This window comes from Acomys minous (assembly GCF_964271855.1).
Source record: "Acomys minous genome assembly, chromosome: 16".
Taxonomy (NCBI): Eukaryota; Metazoa; Chordata; class Mammalia; order Rodentia; family Muridae; genus Acomys; species Acomys minous.
In genome coordinates this window covers 21,838,199-21,859,011 of record NC_140498.1, presented here as the reverse complement: position 1 = coordinate 21,859,011, position 20,813 = coordinate 21,838,199, and the positions used below count along the sequence as shown (strand labels likewise).

Genomic DNA, 20,813 nt, shown 5'->3' with positions numbered 1-20,813 from the left:
AGGGACCAGAGTGCAGTGGAAGGCACTTCCTTCTTCTTAGCAGTGTGCCCGGGCTCACGAGACCGTTAGGGAAGAGGTTCATATGTATAAGCAAAACTAACCTAGGATTACAAGTAGGCTTCAAGCCCTCCACATCAGGACCAGATGATGTCAGGACCAAAGAGTAACAGGAATCACATGATCTTCCAGGTTGAATTGAGAGAGGTAAGCACAACTGTTTTTTTTTTCCCCTGAACTCAAGGGAATACAGGGTTGGTAAGCCACATGGGTTTTACAGTCCCTTCTAAAACTCAATTTCTGAGATGCCAAGTATTTAAAATGCAAAGCAAATTGAAGAGATCAGATCCAGGGGAGAAGAACCATGGCCAAAACTGTTGAAAGTAAATGAAGAAAAATTTATCAGAGTGGCAGAGGATGTAAGAGTATTCTTAATTTGAGGCAAGGTTCTGTGGTGTAGGAAATCAGTGTTTAAAAAGCAATGTATTCACCCAGACTTTGAATTTCAATTGAGCAGACTGTATGCATTTTATTTTCTGGTTCCCCTCGTTCTTTTTTATTTTTTTCAGGACAGGGTTTCTCTGTGTAGACCTGGTTGTCCTGGTACTCACTCTGTAGACCAGGCTGGCCTCAAACTTGGAGATCTGCCTCCTAAGTGCTGGGACTAAAGGCATGTGCCACCACCATCCAGTTTTATTTTCTGGTCTTACACTAAGAAAGTTGGTGAGTTATTATTATACACTTCATAAAGGAGTCTTGAACATCACCACAAATATTTATAGGAAAGAATAAACGTGGCGTGATCTCTCCAGAGTGGATGTTGCTGTTGGCACAAGAGTCTGACGCTGAAAGAGCACAGGGAATGATTTAGTGTCCACTCAGCTTTGCTTGAGTTCAGGTTTCCAGAGACTGATGGAAGGGTTACATATGCAAGCACAACAGGGGGAAATGGGTTAGTCTTAATATCTTGTTATGCATTTAAATTATCTTTTAATGACACAGTTTGGTTCTAACTCCCTTTATCAAGCACTGAGCATTTAGGCACTGACATATCTGGCACTGCTGATGCTCCTCATTGCAAAGACTGGTGAGTGCCTACCTTCACCTCTCTCTGTGTTTCTCAGTGCCTATGTGTATGTGTGGCCTCCATAAATAGTGAAATATGTTTGTGGGTCTAATAATAAAAGCAGGGCTTCCCAGACACCAGGCAGTTCCTGTACCACCAATCTATCTCCAAGCCAGTAATAAGGTTGTGGGATGAGAGGCCAACTGCTGCATTCTTCATGCTGGCGCAGTAAGTTAATGATGTCATCTTAAAATAAGGAAGACACATCTGAGCCTGACAACTCACTGATGTTTCTGAGCAAAGAAGAGGTTTCTGTGGATGTTGGAGGGAGTCTAAGCTCTAGTCTCATTTGCATGGTATGTGCCTTTTCCATAACCGCTTTCTCTCTATTTCTAAAGCAATTTCCACGGTGCTGGGTTACATACAAATCTCAATGTAATGAGAACAAAATCTACAAGACTGAGAGACCTGGCTAAAGTGTAGGAACAAAAAGACCACAGAGATATGGTTCAAACAAAGATGATGTCTTTCCTAATCCATAGATGTTCTGCCTAAAGTAGAGTAAGAGTAGAAGGCTGGAGGGAAGTGAACTGGATATGAGAACAGATAAGAAACTCATGGTTTAGGAGTATGCAAAGAATCCTGTAAACAGTGTATGAACCCTTACTCTTCATAGGATGCACTGAATTGCCTCCTGGTACTTGTGCAGGTCAAAGGCTATGGGAAGCGACAACACCACTTTGGCAGGAGGCTTCATTTTGGTGGGCTTCTCAGATTGGCCTCAACTAGAACTCATCTTCTTTATTTATATTTTAATTTTCTACTCCCTTACGCTCTTTGGCAACACCGCCATCATTGCTCTCTCCCGAATGGACATTCGACTACACACTCCCATGTATTTCTTCCTCTCACACCTCTCCTTCCTGGACCTCTGCATCACCACCAGCACTGTGCCCCAGCTCCTGATCAACCTTCATGGACTGTACAGGACCATCAGCTATGGTGGGTGTGTGGCTCAGCTGTTTATATCTCTTGCCCTGGGCTCCACAGAGAGTGTGCTCCTGGTGGTGATGGCCTTTGACCGCTATGCAGCTGTGTGTCGCCCACTGCACTACATGACCATCATGCACCCCATTCTCTGCCAGGCATTGACTATCATCTCCTGGATGGGAGGCCTCTTGAACTCTTTGATCCAAACAGGACTCATGATGGCGATGCCCCTCTGTGGCCATCGGCTGAATCACTTCTTCTGCGAGATGCCTGTGTTCCTCAAGTTGGCCTGTGAGGACACGGAGGGAACCGAGGCCAAGATGTTTGTGGCCAGAGCAGTGATTGTTGCTGTGCCAGCCACGCTCATTCTAGGCTCCTATGCACAGATAGCTAGGGCTGTGCAGAAGGTCAAGTCAATGGCTGCACGCAGAAAGGCCACTGGGACTTGTGGGTCCCACCTCCTGGTGGTTTCTCTCTTTTATGGCTCAGCCACTTACACATACTTACAGCCCAAGGACAGCTATTCTGAGAGCAAGGGGAAGTTTGTTGCCCTCTTTTATACTATCGTCACCCCCATGCTCAACCCTCTGATTTATACCCTGAGGAACAAGGATGTGAAGGGGGCTCTGTGGAGGGTGCTAGGGAGAGGCACAGCCACTGGGTAGGAAGGGAAAGGTGATCAATAAAGCGTTCTATATTCTGAGAGTCCAGAGGGTTTTGGTGGAAGAGGAGAAATGGATTTCAAAACACTGAAATTAGCTATGTACATGCATGAAACTGTCAAAGCACACACAAATAGAAAAACAAAAACAAAAACAAAACATGGTCCTGGAATAGCAAGATGGCTCAGCAGGTAGAGGCACTTGCTGCCAAGCCTGTGCATCTGAGTTTGGGGCCTGGATTCCACATGGTGGAAGGAGAAAGTCAAGACCTCTGATCTCCATGTACAAGTATGTGTGTGTGTTTGTGTGTGTGTGTGTGTGTGTGTGTGCAGCGTGTGCGCGCGCAAGAAATAAGTAATAAAAATTAAAACAAAACAGAACATTCCCTAGTGAGCACCCTGCATGTGCATGGGTGTGGAGTATCAGCTTGAGGGGACCTCAATATCACCACCCCACTCTCCCAATGTCTCATGCCCTGTATGACTTCAATCATAACTCAGGGCATTTAAATTTTTGTTTATGGAGATCCAAGATGGTTGCGGCGAACACGCACAGTATCTTATCTGCAGGACAGAGACTGGGGAACCTAGCTGGGAGCTACAGACCGCAAGTTCTGGAGAGCCCTAGGTGAGAGGGGTCCACACAGTGCACAGCACAGGTTGGTCTGGCCTCGAGCCATCCAACTGGCCCATGGAGAACAGGTGCCCAGTCCCCAGAGTCTAGGCCGGTACTCGCCTGCGAGCTGCAGCTGTGCTCTGTATATAACTCAGTATCTGGGACTGAACTGTCAGTGGTGAAGCACCAGAGTCTGGAGCTGCTGGCCTAGGGAAAACTCAGGAAAACATGTGGATCAGACCTCAGACCACCCGTCCAATCCACGGAGGGACCCAGGGCCCCCACAGGGACCCAGGAGGCTGTGGACGTTCTCCAGCTACAGTTCTATACCCCAACCTTGGACTACTGATCTAAGGTGAAACGGTCTAACAGATCTGGTAGAAATCTAGCCAGCCACCCCAGTGGACTGTTCCTAACACATGGGCAGAACTGAACTGGCCTGAGGGGTTCTAGTGGAAGCCTAGCCAGCTGCCACAGCCCAGCAGGGGCTCCCTCGCTCTTGGGAGAGGCTGAACCAGCCTGAGTGGATCCAGCAGAAACCTAGCTAGCTTCCCCAACCCAGGCAGCTGTTCCCACAAGCTCAGGCAGAGCCTAGCTAGCTTCCAACCCAGGAAGCTGTTCCCACAAGCTCAGACAGAGCCTAGACAGCTGCCACAACCCAGCAGGAGTTCCCACTCGCTCAGAGGGGACTGAACTGGTCTGAACAGATAGGGCCAGAAATAAATCCATACATATATGGACACTTGATTTTTGACAAAAAGCTAAATATATTCAATGGAAAAAGGATAGCATCTTCAACAAATGGTGCTGGTCTAACTGGATGTCTATGTAGAAAGATGAAAGTACATGCACAAAACTCAAGTTCAAGTGGATTAAAAATCTCAATATAAAACCAGACACACTAAATCTGTTAGAAGAAAAAATGGGGGAGAGCCTGGAACTCATTGGCGCAGGAGACAACTTCCTGAACAGAACACCAACAGCCTGGTCTCTAAGGTAAACAATTAATAAATGGGACCTCATGAGGCTGAGAAGCTTCTATAAGGCAGAAGATACTGTCAACAGAACAAAACAACAGCCTACAGACAACACCAACCCTACATCTGACAAAAGTCTAATATCCAAAATACATAAAGAGCTCAAAAATTAAACACCAACAAACCACATAACCTGATTAAGAAATGGAGCTTAGAACTAAAGAGAGAATTCTCAACAGAGGAATAGCGAATGGCTGAGAAACACTTAAAGAAATGCTCAACATCCTTAGTCATCAGAGAAATGCAAATCAAAATGGTTCTTAGATTCCATCTTAAACCCATCAGAATAGCTAAGATCAAAAACTCAAGTGACAGCACATGCTGGCAAGGATGTGGAGAAAGGGGAGCACTCCTCCATTGCTGGTGGTAGTGCAAATTTTTGCAACCACTTTGGAAACCAATCTGGTGCTTTCTCAGAAAACTGGGAACAGGGCTACCTTAAAACCCTGCTATTCTACTCCTTGGAATATACCTAAAAGATGTCCCACCACACAACAAGGATATTTGCTCAACCATGTTCATAGCAGCCTTACTCATAATAGCCAGAATGTAGAAACAGCCTAGATGCCCCTCAGTCAAAGAATGGGTAAAGAAATGGTGGTACATTTACACTGTGGAATACTACTACTCAGCTATTAAAAACAAGGAAATCCTAAAATTTGCAGGCAGATGGATGGAACTAGAAATGATCATCCTGAGTGAGTTAACCCACACCCAGAAAGATACACATGGTGTATACTCACTTATAATTGGACACAAGCCCAACAGAGATGTTCCCTGAAAGTCTTCACTTAGCAGGAGATTGGGATAGATACTGGGATTTCCTATTGGGACTCTAGGTGAAAAGGGTAAGGAATAATAGGGAAATAGAAGGATCCAGAGGGTCCTAGAAACCTACAAGAAGACCATTAAGGCTGGCAGATCTGGACCTAAGGGGGTCTGCTCAAATTATTGTACCAACCAAGGACAATGCATGCAGTAAACCTAGAACCACTATCCAGATCTAGCCAATGGACAGCACATTCTACACAGTTGTGTGGAGAGTGGGCACTAAATCTGACATGAACTCTAGTGCCCCATATTTGACCACTTCCCCTTGGTGGGGAGACCTGGTGGCACTCAGAGGAAGAGTAAGCAGGCTACCAGGATGAGACCTGATAGGCTGTGATCATATTGTGGGGGAGGAGTCCCCTTTCAGTCACAGACATAGGGGAGGGGACTAGGATGAAAGAGGGAGGGAGAGGTTAATGGGAAGATACAAGTGAGGAGATAACAATTGAGATGTAATCTGAATAAATTTCTTAAATTAAAAAATTTACTTATTTATTCATTTTACATCCCAATCCCTCCTCTCCTTCAAGTTGTACCTTCTCTCTGTCTTCCCCCTCCACCCTCTCCTATTCCTCGGGAATGGGGAGCCACTGCTTTTCACCCACCCCAGCTCATCAAGTGGCATCAGGACTGAGCCCGGCAATTGGTCAAAAGCAGGCAACAGAGTCCATATCAGAGTCTTTCCCAGTGGATCCACATTGAAGCCTGAGCTGTCCATTGGCTACATCTGTGTGGGGAGCCTAGATCCAGTCCATGCATGGTCCTCCGTTGGTGCTTCAGTCTCAGCTGGCCCCTCTGGGCTCTTGTTCATTCAATTGCTGACTTCCCTACCCTATTATCTGGTTTCAATCTGGACATTGTATTGTGATGTTTATTCTAAGTATCTCCTGTCTCAAGTTTGTGTAAACATGTCACCATTTGTTCTCTGTATTGCCAATAAAAGACAACTAGACAATACTGAGCAAGACAGAGAACCGGGTGGGACATCCTGGTTGAGTAAGGGGAGGAGAAAAAGAAGGTGGATAGATGCACATGAAAAAGACCAGGAAGTACCAGGAGGAATGAGCCAGACCTTGGACATGAGTAAAAAGCAACCATAATGTGGGAAATCTGAACTGGAGGAAACTATACTAACTTGGAGGCTTAGGATGGAGTAATTATTGTGCAGCATTGTGCTCTAGGTTAATTAAATAGATTCTAGTCTCTTTGTGTAGTTATTTTGGTATATGAGTTGGTTAAAGAGTAACTATTGATTTATTAAAATAACAACTTAACATTAAATATCAATAATCATTGAACAAATGGTGCCCAACAAATTTCATACTATCTATACCCTTACTATTCAGTTTTAAACATTAAAATGTTCCAGATGGAAACTTCAAACTAACACTCTCCAGGACCAAAGTTACTATATCCAGGGGAGGAGAGAAAGTTTCAACTACAGCTGAGGCCTAATCTAATTTTCTGAGGCATGAAAGGACAGCTGCCCTCCAGAGCCCTTAGCTATGAGAAACTTGCCACAAGCAAGTAAGACAGAACACAGCCAGAGACCCAAGAAACCAAGCCAAGGGCTAACAGGGAGCCAGGCACTTTGCTCTGGCCTGCCCAGGAAGTTTTCAGAAGAGTCAAAGACTAACTGCTAGAAAAACCTCTACTATGCAGTTTCTTAGCTCCTTAACATTCTCAGAACTCGATAGCTTGGGACTGAAAAACAAACTTTTGTCAGAAAATAACAATGCTAAAAGAAAAATTGGGAGGCCCTTTAAATTGACAAAAGCTTACCTGAAAAAAAAAAGCAAGTTTGTTATACCCAAACTATGGGCTCTTCTAAGTTAGACAGTTGCTTAATCAATTGGTAGAGGAGTTGGGATCTGGTAAAATAATTCTAAGTTCTGGTGGGAGGTGAAACCACTCTTCTCTGGGAGCAGAAAAACAAAAGTGTGGTCAGACACAGCATAGCATCAGTGGCACAGACCAGACACAGAGGGGATTACTGTTTAATAATCACACCTTTATGCTAAGCACAACTTTTAAGTAAATAAAATATGCAGGATGGGAGAGACATTAAAGCAGATTTCTTGGAGCTTGGCTGATACTCTTTTCTATGGTTTTAAGACAGAAGTAAAGGACAAATTAAAAATTATGACTGTGGTTACATCCATAATCCTTGTTTTAATTTTAATAATTAGATTAGCCTTTTGTGTCTTTTCAAAGGCAAAGGCTTTAGAAAAGATACTGGAACAACACATAGAACAACACAAAGAACAACTGGACAATATAAACAAAAAAATAAAGGTTGAAAACAGGATGTAAAACAAGAAATTCTAAAACTCATAGAACGGGATGAGCAACAAGGAGATAGGACAAAGGCTTTAGAAAAGGTACTGGAACAAAACAGAGAGCAACTAGATCAATATACTTTAGTCCTAGAACTCGGAAGGCAGAGGCAGGCAGATCACTGTGAGTTTGAGGCTAGCCTGGTCTATAAAAATGAGTCTAGGGCAGCCAAGGCTACACAGAGACACCCTGTGTAAAAAAAAAAAAAACCAAACAAGCAAGCAAAAAAAAAAAAACCCTGAAAATTATAACCACAAAAGGTATAAATCAGAAGGAACCAATTAAAGACTTTAATGGTTTTCAAAAATTGCTAGGAGATATTAACTGGCTATGGCCTACAGTTGGTTTAGCTACTCAAGAGCTAAGTAATTTATTTCAAACTTTACAAGGGGATAAGGGCTTAAATAGTTCAAGAAAGTGATCAGCTGAAGCTGAAAATGAATTGGCTCTGGTAGGCATATATAGACTGCCTTGATCCAAAAAGTGGCCTGTATTTTATTTATGTTGCCTTCTACTCATTCTCTCACAGGAATTCTTATGCAGTGGGAAGATTATATACTAGAACGGACATTTGTGGGCACACAAACAATGTGAAAAACAACAAAAACCTGTATAGAAAAGGTTTCTGAATAGATCCTAAAAGGAAAAACGAGACTTCGTCAATTAGCTGGAATAGACCCAGAGGAAATTGTGGTACCTTTTACTAATGCTGAGGTTGCCTCATTATGGGCAGACAATGAGCACTGGCAAGGAGCTTGCATGGATTTCTCAGAGAAATCAACAACAGATACCACACACACACACACACACACACACACACACACACACACACACACACACACATGACTTCAGTTTATAAAAATAACTAGTTGGATTCTTCCTCGTATAATAAAGAGAACTTCAATTTCTTGTGCTTTTACATTTTATACTGATGCCAATAAATTAAAAAAGGGCAGGTTATAAAGTAAAAAAAATATATAAGTAAGGTATGTAAGAATCTTTATGAATCAGTTCAAAAATCAGAATTATATGCAATTCTGATGGTGTAATCAGATTTTCCACAATCTCTTAATAGAATAACTGACTCTCAATATGCAGAAATAGTTGTTCTGCATATAAAAACTGCTGGTCTAACTCAGGATGATTCTGACTTAACTTCACCATTTATTCAATTACTAGCCACCAGAAACATGAATCATCCACTGTATACAACGCATATCAGATCTCATATGGGTCTACCAGGCCCTCTAGCACAAGGCAATGATGAAATTTATCAACTATCGATAAAAGTATGCTAGAGGCTTCAGAGCTTCATAAAAAAACAAACAAACACCATGTTAACAGCAAAGGTTAAAAAAAAAGGATTTTCTATCACTTAGCAACAAAGCAATGAAATTATGAGAAGATATCCGACTTCATCTTTATATAACCAAACCCCATTACCTGAAGGAAGTAACTTTAGAGGTAGCCAAAGCAATGAAATTTGGCAAATGGATATGCTTTATTTTAGAGTTAGGTAAACTGAAATATGTGCACTATACTATAGACACATATTCAGGATTTCAATGGGCAACAGCCTTAATCTAAATAAGCTGATTATTTTATTATGCACTTATTAGAAGTTATGGCAATTATGTGTATATCTATACAAATTAAGAATGATATTGACACAGCATATTTATCTAATAAAATGAAGTGTTTACTTTAATCTATTTTAATATAAAACATATCACAGGTATACCACACAATCGTACAGAACAAGGAGTCATTGAAAGATCCAATGTACTTTAACAAACAGAAAGGAGTATCAAAGACCCCCAGAGATAGATTACATAATGTTATTGACTATAAATTTCTTAAAAGCAAAGGAACAGCAAACAACAGCTGCAGAGAGACATTGCATTATAGAAAAATATACTGAGTTGGATCAGCCTGTCTATTTCAGCCTGTCCCAACCTCAGAATGGAGAACAGGAAATGCGTTATGCTGGGAGGGGGTTTTTCATATGTTCATACAGGGGAAGAGAATTTATGGGTTCCACCAAAACTGATAAAAAAAATCAGATATGACAGAGGAATGCCCCCCCCCCGAAGATCTTGGACACACAAAAGAAAAAATAAATCAAGAAGACCAAACAGAACAGGGAACATAAATTGCCTTCACATGAGAACAACTCCAAAACTGATTGAGGCATAAAAGTGTCTCCAGCCAGAACTGCAACTTACATGACCAATAAATCCTAGGTTACTATATCATCAGAAATTACCATCCTTTCCCTTAAATGCATAGTTAAATTGGTTTTCAGTTTGATTTGCAATCAATGTGACTTTTGAAAAAAAATTCTTCCGCTCATACAAAGAGCAGAAAAAAAAACCCTTAATTGGTCTGTGAATCCTGCACATATCATACCTTTACAATTTTAGGACTTTAAAATACATGGTAGAAACGATATGTCTATAAAAAATAGATCTAGACACTGATGACACTGTATCAAATTTGACAAGATTCATCCTCCAGGATGCTGAGACACTACTACTATGTACAGTAGAATCAGGGTCAGAGCTATACAAAACATCAGATTGTCAACCAAGAAAATGTTTAGTTGGACAAATAACCCGTGTGCCTGAGAACAAACTTAGGTGAGAAATCCATGGGAAGAAGACATTTGGATTATGGTGAACTTGGTTGTAAGACCTGGAATATGGTCTGGTGGAAAGACTGATTAGATTTGGGTCAAAGTCAAGAAAGCATGAGGAATATAATAATATAGATTTACATAAGCCATATAGAAAGGTGTGTTTTGAGGACCTGAATGGGTCACTTTGGATTGGGCAGTGTATGGGGGATAGAAAGAACTGAGGAGAGCAGATTGGGAACAAGTCAGCTAATTGTAACTGGCTCAGGGGACCCCAGAGGTCTCCAAGGCCACACTTGAGTAAACAATGTTTCCCCTTCTGTTAAGGAGGCCCAGGCAATGTCCCAAGGGCAGGCAAGGTACAGTCTGCCTTAAGGTCAGGCTGGATGGTATACCAGCAACTTAGTTACAGTGGTGAGCGAGAGAATAGTACTGGGTATTTCTTCCACCTTAATTGTGGGCCTCAGCAGGTTAGCCTACTGCAGGAGGTGGCCTCCAGTAGGCAGGATATCTATAGGACCATAGCTGTGACTCAGCCTCTTTACCACAGATTCAATTGGGACCAAAGAGAAACAGGCCTTCCTCAAACACTTCTAGATGACACCAGTGTGGGATGGGTTCCGCACTATCTAGAGAGCAGCTGGACTGAGGGAAGTAAACACAATTGTTTTCTTTCCTAGGATGGTGGTGAGTACAAACTGTGTGGGATACTCTGGATTCATAGTCCCTTCTAAATCCCACTTTTTTCTGATGCCTAGGATCTAAGATGCAAAGCTACATATAGATACCAGACCCAGGATACAGAAACCTGAACTATGGTCAGAGCTGATGAAAATAAACAAAAAAAACCTCTTATTAGAGTAGCCGAGGAAGGGAGAGGATTCTTATTATGAGACAGCGTTCTGTGTGGGGACACAGATTTTAAAATATAATTCATTCATTCATTCAGATTTGATTTGTAGTTAAGGTGACTAGACTTATTTTATTTTCTAGTCTTATACTACAAAATGTTGGTGTTGTGTTATTATTAAATATTTCATAAATGAGTCTTGAACATCACCCTAAATTCATATGTGATAGAGTGAAGATGGTGTGATTTCTCTAGAGTGGGAATTGGTGTTGGCACAAGAGTCTGACTGAGTGCATTCGCACAGGCTGACACAGAATGAGCACAAGGATGATTTGGTACCCACCTAGCTTTGGTTGAGTTCAGGTCTGCAGACTGATGAGAGGGTTATATTGTTATATGTAGCAGAGAAAGAGAACTGAGTTCAAATTGAAAGATGGATGCTTTAGTAATGAAGGCGGTTAGTAAGGGATCTGCTGAGCCTCCTCCTGTCCTCAGACAAAGGATTTAGTGGGGTTTGTTGGTGTTTTGGGGTGTTTGTTTGTTTGTTTGTTTCCTCAAAGGTAGCTTCACTTCAGTCAGACAATATCATTAACTCAGTGAATTGATTGAAGTGTGTGTGTCTATCATTTCTGATGTCAAGTGCTTTGGTACTGACATTGTAGATCAGTGGTAGAAAGTCTGCTGAGCATATGGGAAGCCTTTTTATTGATTGCCAGCACTGAAAACTAGTTTATTATTTGTGGAAGCCATGGCCAGACACACGTTCACACATCCAGTCACGCACACAGGGAGATGAGCACAGGCTCTCAGTGACTCAGTCAAGACCACCCGCAGTACCAAACATGCAAATGTCAAGTTTCTTTGTGGTACTTAAAGTGAAGTGCTGTAGGGCTTCTATTTTAAAAGACAATTTAAAAGTAGAAAAATGTGTACTTTAAGATAGCTATTTTTTTTTTATTTCTCAAGTTTTTCTGGAAATTTAGCCACTCTTTGATCTTTGTCATGTTTCAGGCATTGGTCCCCATTCTGTTCTGAGAAGAAGAACAAAGAAAGGTCATTATCTTTTCTATGTGATAGATAGTTAATCTTGAATATAAGCCATCAGACTTATTTTGAAGCATCCTGGTTTCATATTTAAATGTACAGTGAAAGCACCCATTTCTAATATAGGATGGCTTTAGGTGACTAGTTGTTGTCACAGTCCTTTGATTAGCACAGAAACATTGGATAGCAACCTCTTTTTTAAAAAATAGGAAAATGCAGAAGGCTTCTCTGTATACCTTTGATGGCGGCTCAGGGGTCACCAGTTTTGTCAGCCTGACATAATTATTTTCCTTCTGTTGGAATGAGAGTTGGTGTATTCTTAAGGAAACGATCAACTTCCAACTCACTGGAGGATCATGGGCCACAGTAAAGTTTACATAGCACACGTGTTCCCTTCAGTGCATGGAGGACTGTCCTTTGGAAGGAGCCTTGTGTTATGGTATGTGATCTCGTCATAAGAACCTTCTCTCCCTCTCAGTGTGTGCTAGAACTATTTATGTGACGCCTAATGCTGCCCATTTGCTCACTCGTTTTGTCTAGATTCAAGCCTACTTGTGGACTCACACTCACCTACTTGTGGGCTTCTGAGAGGTAGGATTGACTGTGTGGAATTTGCCAGAAGCCCAATGCTGAGCACCTATGAAGAGTAATGTTCAACTCTTCCAGAGAGGAGAAGGACTCAAAGGTAATTAGTTGAGCTGAGATCTTTTTTGATCAGTAGAAGTGAATGTGAGAAACTTCCATGTAGAAGGCCAGAAAAGAGTGCAGAAACACTGTGAGGCATTAGTGATATGGCACCAATGCAGTGGCTGGTTCTGAAGCTGCAGGAGTGTGTCAAGTGCAGGCAGGGTAAGTCACCTGTTAGGAAGATGATATTTAGTTCTGAAGACCATCCCATTTTCAGCTGGATCTCAGGGATTCGGAAGTAGAAGAAATACTCAAAAAACAAAGCATTTCAATTGGTTGTCCAACACCAAATGGTCATCCGTGTTAATGGATATTTATTCATACAAAAGAGGCATACAAGTAGCGTTATACAGGCCAAGCAAAGACGTGAAAGGATAGGTGGATCTGCGGTAGGGAGATTTGAAAAGGTGTTGAACAGTTGGTTAAGGAAAACCAACCATCAACTGAACAACTAGCTAGAGGAACCAGTTGTTGAGGAGAGGATGAGGAACAGAGGAAAAAGAAATACTCGGAGGCTCAGGCACATGTGGTGCAACCTAAAGGCCTTAAAGCACAGGAGAACTTTTCTATCTGTCTCTGTCTAGCTTTCTGTCTGTCTTTACTACTAATGCTTTGCTCCTTGCTCACTTACTAGCTTGCTGTCTGTCTATCTATCTATCTATCTATCTATCTATCTATCTATCTATTGATCTACCTACCTACCTACCATCTGTTTCCTTGATTGATCGTTATTGTTACTCATCTTTCTATTGTTTGCACTTGCCCATCTTTCTAATTTTCTTCTTGCTGTTACCCATCTACCTATCTCTCTTGACGTTCCCTGTCTCACTCTCGCTTACTCTTTCTTGTCTGTTACGAGCTTGCTCCCATTCTCCTAGGGCCAACCCCAGTATTTTATTAAAATGAAGCTCAATACTTTTCATTACAGATTACATCATGAATTTTTCCCATCTTTACAATCACCAGGGCAATCAAAAAATCAACAGAGTAACAAGAAAATACAAAACGTTCTGCAACTTACAACAAAGCATACAACAGAAAAATCAGTTGATTTCCAAGCAATGGGCAGCATAACCTGACCGTTACTTCTTAAACAATGCTCAGGAAATTTTAATTATAAATTTCCCCAGGCTAGAGCCAATAATTTCAAAAGATGGTCATAGCAACATAGCTTGAGCTAAATGTTATCTAAAGAAAAAATGACCTACTTCCAGTCCCAGACCAACAGGTATGCTATCCAAGCCTAGCCTAACTGCCAAGGGATTATCTACTGTAAAATATTCGTAAAGCATGACATTCCAAGCCCGCCTTCTATTGCTCTCAAAGCAGATTCTAAGGAAATGTTTCTACAGGTAACAGTATCTAGCCAGGTACTGTTCTATCCAGGTCTGAACTTTCTTTCATGCAGTTTCTGCTTGGGTGCTCACAGTCAGAGCAAAAAAAACCTCTATCATTGTCTCAAGCCTTTGGCCAGATGCCCTCTTTCAACATTCTCTGTGGGAAAAATTTTCCCTGTATGAATTTCCTTAGGGATGATAAATAAAGAGAGAAAAAACAGTTTTAGGAGAAATAGCAGATTTCTAAACATTGCACCTGGACCATACATGATACCTCGGGGCAGTGGTGATCAGTCGGAGATCTTTGGAACTTTGCCAAGCAAAGCCTCAACAGCTGTCCTAGATGTCTGGAGATCGTTTTGGACTGTTGGAGGTCTGTGGAACCTTGTCAAGCAAAGCCTCTACAACTTATCCTCACGCCTGTGACAGGAATGGGGAAAACGTCTAGAGACTATCGTAGAGGGCCTCCCTTCTCGGCCGCCGTATTCCTCTCCACATCCCTAAGAAAGAGGGCTACCTCCACATCTCACTTTCTAAATATGGCTGAGATCGATTCAGATTACGGGGCTTTTCTGTGGCGCTCTGAAAGCTGGGCCTGGCGCCTGCAGACTGGGGTGGCTCTCAGGTGCTCTCATGTGGGAGTCCTTCTTCTTCTGCACCCTAAAATTACAACTGCAGATATGTTACTCACCGTGACACCCTGGAAGCTCTAGAACGGTGGTACAGAGAAAACTTTAAGTCAGAGATTAAGTTGAATGGGACAGTCCGTGTGTGAAGGCGCAGTGCCTGGGAGGCTGTTACAGCAAGGGGTTGTCTCTGTTGAGAGTGTCAAAGCCTGTCTTTAAAGAAGTGTTTCTTAGCACAGTTGCTGTTCAAACCTACATCATTCTTGTGTGCATCGTGGTGCCGGTACGGTCTCTTGTGTGGTGCAGGCTGCTGTCTGCTGCTATCTTCTGCTGTCTGCTGCAGCCTGTTCCTGTCTCCCACAACCTGATGTTGCCTCCCACTGCTGCTCACTAATGCCAGAAGGCAATGATTCTCTAGGTATGAGGCTCTAGGGCCACTGGGGGTTAAACCCAGAGCACTAAGCTTCACATAACAGAATCCATAGCCATAGGTTGGATTCTTCCTCCCCCTTTTAATTGAAAATAGATTTCCACTCACATAATATACCCTGGTTATGATTTTCCCTCTCCCTACTCCTTCCAGCTCCTCCTCACTCCCCCCTTATATCCTGATACACCCCCATTCTGACTCTTATTAGAAAACAAACAGGCGCCTTGCATGGTGGCGCACACCTTTAATCCCAGCACTCAGGAGGCAGAGGCAGGTGGATTGCTGTGAGTTCAAGGCCATCCTGGTCCTCAAAAGGAGTGCAGGACAGCCAGGGCTACACAGAGACACCCTGTCTAGAAAAACCTAAAAGAAGAAGAAGAAGAAGAAGAAGAAGGAGGAGGAGGAGGAGGAGGAGGAGGAGGAGAAGGGGGAGGAGGAGGAGGAAGAAGAGGAGGAGGAGGAGAAAGAAAGAAAAGAAAACAAACAAGATATCAGGAATAAGAATTGGAGAAGAATAGAATACAATACGATAAAGCAAAAACTAACCCATCAAAATAGGACAAAAAATAAATAAAATGGGAGTGAGAGGATACAAAGGATGGGAAAACAATTGAGTTGTAATCTAAGTTAATTAATTAAATAATAAAATAAAAACAAAAAGGAAAACAGTCAAAGAAAAGGCACAAGGAATAAATATAGACACAGAGAGCCACCCCTTAGAGCACTCAGGAATCGCATAAAAACAATACTGTAAGCCATAATATATGTACAAATGACCTGGATGGTAAAATGATAGAAAAACATGTATTCTTAAAATAAAATAAAAATAAGATTTAAAATGCCCTGGCAAGACTTTATGAGACAAGGAACCTCCAAGGTTGCCATTGACTTTGTTTTCCATTGGCATCTACTGCTGGGCGTGCAGTAAGTTAAGAGTGGTTTGTTTCCCCTGTGAGACTCTCTTGGAGAAAACTATGTTTTCGATTATAGATTGTTATCAATTAAAGACGGCTTCTGGGTTGTCCTTATTTCTACCCTAGAAGCTGTAAAATTGGGTTCTAAAGCCTGGAGTCTCTAGTTTTTAGAGTGTGGGGCTATAAGCTTCTGGGTCTGCCAGTTTAGCCCCTGGCTCTTTGAGGGTATTGTCAGCCTTAGGTAGAGCATCAGACTGACTGGCAGCAAGTGTTGAAAATTAAGTTTTGAAGCCTTTGCTTCAAATTTATCCAAACGTTTTATTCATTAAAATGATCATCACTGATGGAAGGCTGCTATGAACACAATTGAGCAAAAGTCCATATTGTGTGAGGTAGCATCTTTCAGTTATGTTCAGGAGAGATATAGTTGGGTTTTGAGGTACCACTATTCCTAATTATTTGAGAAAACACCAAATTGATTTCCAAGGTGGCTGTACAAATTAGCACTCTCATGAGCAATGAAGGAGTGTTCCCCTTTCTCCACATCCTAGCCAGCATGTGCTGTCACTTGAGTTTTGATCTTAGCAATTCTGATGGGTGTAAGATGGGATCTCAGAGTTGTTTTGGTTTGCATTTCCCTGATGACTAGGGACATTGAGCATTGCTTTAAGTGTTTCTCAGCCATTTACTATTCCTCTAATCTCTTTTTCTAAGGACTAGGTAAAGATGGAGGGGGACAAGGAAGGGAGAGTGGGACGAAGAGGTGACAATGAAGGGGACCACAATTGGGATGTAAAGTGAACAAAGTAAAAAAAAATTTAAAAGGGAGACCTTGCTGCTATTCCAGAGGGCCTGGGTTCAATTCCTATCAGCCACCTGGTGGGTTATAATCATCTATAATTCTGGTACTAGGGGACTCAATGCTCTCTTCTGGACTCTGTGCACACCAGGCATATACAGGGTGGCATAGAAATGAATGCAGACAAAACACCCATACACACAAAATGAGAAAATAAAACTAAAATAAAATACATTGTTTATTCATATATGCCATGATAGAAAAACCACTGTTAGAAGTATATAGTAGGAGTGAATAAAAACCCTGTGCTGCTAAGGGAGGAACAGTGTCAATGTCCTGAGACATTCATGTATATCAGACATGATGCAGGCTTAAAAATGCATTCGTCCATTCATTCATTCAATCAGTCAGTCAGTCAATAATATTGTTTGATAGTTATGCAGCCTCATGTGCAACAGTTAACTGTTAGTTATGAAGGAAGAACAGAGTTATCAGTGAAAACAAACAAACTTTTGTAATATACATGATGCATTGTTTCCTGTAACCACAACCAACATTACTGGGAGCTATTTATTTATTTATTCATTCATTCATTCATTTGTTTGTTTGTTTTACAGGTGCCTATGCTGAGACTCACAGAAACATATATTTCAGAGTAGAAGCCACAGCTGGTCCATGATAGAGTTGAACTGTGGGGACATGACACAGACCTTAAGGCTTTGAGTTCAGCGTTGACCCATGGATGATAATATTCTATTTTGGTAAAGTGCAAAAATGGAGCTAGTTAAGCATGGAAAACTGTTTCATACTAGTCATAGGCTAGACATTGAAATATGTTTCTGTTCTCTCTCTCTCTCTCTCTCTCTCTCTCTCTCTCTCTCTCTCTCTCTGGTATGCTTTTGTATAATCCTATTTATACTTTTATAAGGAGAGAAACAGTTTATGCCTATCATACTTCCATTGTCTATCAGTGTGTTAAAGTTCATCTGCAGGCTTAGAGGAAATTAATTTTCATGAGCTAAAATTCGTAAAATCTCATGTTTAACTGAAGAAAGTTTATTCAATAGCCAAAGTGTATCTTGAAATAAAAAAAAAAGCATTCATCCCTCACCCTCAGTAACATAAAGGGCGGTAACAATGGTTCTTTATTATTTAATATTTCCTTCATAACCACTAATACCTATTTTTATATTTGGCCTGTCCTGTACTATAGAGGCGCTCCCAGCAGGACAGAGACATGTAGCATGAATGTCATCAAATGACCAGGAGGAGCTAGAGGGAAATAGTTTACAGAGAGTTTGGACAACAGGAGAAAAAAGCTTTTCTGTGGAGTTGAGTTATGGACAATTTTACTTGAAGAAGCAGAGTTGGAGGAATTCTTCCTACTCATCACAAGGAGCACATCTCTTGCTGCTTTTTCCCCAAGGAAATGAAACTGCTTCTCAGAGTTCTGTGCCAGATGGCAGCTACTGTGAGTGGGCCTCTAGGATGGGTGCACTGACAACGTCCATGGTGCAGAAGGAAGCAGATGAGGGACCAGAGGTGAAAATTGTGATCACCATCCATTTGAACCTGGATTCAAATATGAAATGAGCTAACAAATAGGCCAAAAAAAAAAAAAAAGGAACAAAGTCTAACAACATAGAGCACTCGCGGTGAGTACGTACCTTAGATTTTCAAAGCACTACTTTACTTTTGAACAAGAAGCATCAGACCAACAAGGCCGAAGGGCCAGTCTCTCTTAGAACAAATTGCTGAGCTATATTCAAACAAAGATAACATCATTCCTAATCCTCAGATATTCAGTCTATAGAAGACAAACATAAGAGTGAAAGACTGGATGAAGTAGAATTGAATAATAAAGTAGATGATTTAGGATTACTTGAAGAATGCTGTGAAAAATGTCTTAATCCAGTTTTGTCATAGGATGGTCTGAATTGCCTCCTGGTACTTGTGCAGGTCAAAGGCTATGGGAAGCGACAACACCAGTTTGGCAGCAGACTTCGTTTTGGTGGGCTTCTCAGACTGGCCTCAACTAGAACTCATCTTCTTTATTTATATTTTGATTTTCTACTCCCTAACTCTCTTTGGCAACACCGCCATCATTGCTCTCTCCCGAATGGACGTTCGTTTACACACTCCCATGTACTTCTTCCTCTCACACCTCTCCTTCCTGGACCTGTGCTACACCACCAGCACTGTGCCCCAGCTCCTGATCAACCTTCATGGACTTGACAGGACCATCAGCTATGGTGGGTGTGTGGCCCAGCTGTTCATATCCCTTGCTCTGGGCTCCACAGAGAGTGTGCTCCTGGTGGTCATGGCCTTTGACCGCTATGCAGCTGTGTGCCGCCCGCTGCACTACACGACCATCATGCACCCCATTCTCTGCCAGGCATTGACTATCATCTCCTGGATGGGAGGCCTCTTGAACTCTTTGATCCAAACAGGACTCATGATGGCGATGCCCCTCTGTGGCCATCGGCTGAATCACTTCTTCTGCGAGATGCCTGTGTTCCTCAAGTTGGCCTGTGAGGACACGGAGGGAACCGAGGCCAAGATGTTTGTGGCCAGAGTAGTGATTGTTGCTGTGCCAGCCACGCTCATTCTAGGCTCCTATGTACAGATTGCTAGGGCTGTGCTGAAGGTCAAGTCGGTGGCTGCACGCAGAAAGGCCACTGGGACTTGTGGGTCCCATCTCTTGGTGGTTTCTCTCTTTTATGGCTCAGCCACCTATGCATACTTACAGCCCAAGGACAGCTATTCTGAGAGCAAGGGGAAGTTTGTTGCCCTCTTTTATACTATCGTCACCCCCATGCTCAACCCTCTGATTTATACCCTGAGGAACAAGGATGTGAAGGGGGCTCTGTGGAAGGTGCTAGGGAGAGGCACAGCCACTGGGTAGGAAGGGAAAGGTGATCAATAAAGCATTCTATATTCTGAGAGTCCAGAGGTTTTCAGTCAGAGAGGGGAATTTGGCTTTAAACAACTGCAATTAACTATGTACATGCATGAAACTGTGAAAACACACACAAATAGAAAAACAAAAACAGAAACAAAACATGGTCCTGGAATGGCAAGATGGCTCAGCAGGTAAAGGCACTTGCTGCCAAGCCTGTGCATCTGAGTTTGGGGCCTGGATCCACATGGTGGAAGGAGAAAGTCAAGACCTCTGACCTCTGTGCATGTGTGTGCGTGTGTGTTTCTGTGTGTGTGTGTGTGTGTGTGTGTGTGTGTGTGTGTGTGTGTGAGAGAGAGAGAGAGAGAGAGAGAGAGAGAGAGAGAGAGAGAGAGAGAGAGAGAACAGAAATTAAAATAACATAAAACATTCCCAGCAGGCATTGGGGCTTTACACTTGTTTGGAAGTTGGAGTGGGGATCGTCTCTCCAGGCTACTATCTGTCATCACTGCTCATCAAGGATAGAAGAAGATTCAGATACACCTTTCCACAGCAGTATAGAAGTGGGGTATTGTCAGCTCTTGAGGAAATGGCTGGGTACATGGCATGGAACAGTAGGAATCGGCTTGCTTTTTTGCATGGAAGTCTGAGTGTCAAAGGATGTTGAATTCTGAATTTCAGCACTCAGAGTCAGATGCCAATGTTGAACCATACAGTGGACACGTGACCCAAGGCACAGGGCTGGAGTTCACTCTGATTTCCTTCCCCTTTTGTATATTCATGTTTTATCATCATGAGTTGGCACTACTTTTCTTATATTTTTATTTTAAGGATTTCCTTCATTAACAAAAAAATACAGTTCTCATCTCAAAAAGTGTTTTGTGACTTTTCCTGAGCAGATGTGAACAAACATCTATTGACCTAAGATAGAGCAAGTCAAAGAGTAATTCCACTCAACTGTACCTTAGTAAACCAGGGACTTACTTACAGGAGTGTGAATGACTCAAAGGCAACTGCATTACCAAGAGTCCACCCCAGTACAAGTGATGACTCAGGA

The 20,813-nt window shown here is 42.1% G+C and overlaps 2 protein-coding genes and 1 long non-coding RNA gene across 3 annotated transcripts in view; all 3 read left to right on the top strand.

Annotated features, from left to right (window-relative positions):
* LOC311586831 overlaps window positions 1-17,573 on the top strand; it is a 38,195-nt gene extending 20,622 nt beyond the window's left edge. Inside the window, exon 3 of the long non-coding RNA XR_014775674.1 lies at window positions 17,475-17,573. This is a non-coding gene — a long non-coding RNA (uncharacterized lncRNA). The remainder of the gene's footprint in view (window positions 1-17,474) is intronic.
* Window positions 1,783-2,718, top strand: LOC311586826 (olfactory receptor 2Y1B-like; the record flags this gene model as incomplete). The annotated part of the gene is made up of 1 exon (XM_084763044.1): window positions 1,783-2,718. The coding sequence occupies one exon, from the start codon at window positions 1,783-1,785 to the stop codon at window positions 2,716-2,718; it is 936 nt and encodes a 311-aa protein (XP_084619170.1).
* A 1,253-nt stretch (window positions 17,574-18,826) lies between the features above and the next one.
* LOC311586825 (olfactory receptor 2Y1B) lies at window positions 18,827-19,762 on the top strand (the record flags this gene model as incomplete). Its single annotated transcript, XM_084763043.1, has 1 exon — window positions 18,827-19,762. One exon carries the CDS (start codon window positions 18,827-18,829, stop codon window positions 19,760-19,762), a length of 936 nt encoding a protein of 311 aa, XP_084619169.1.
* Between the last annotated feature and the right edge of the window lie 1,051 nt (window positions 19,763-20,813).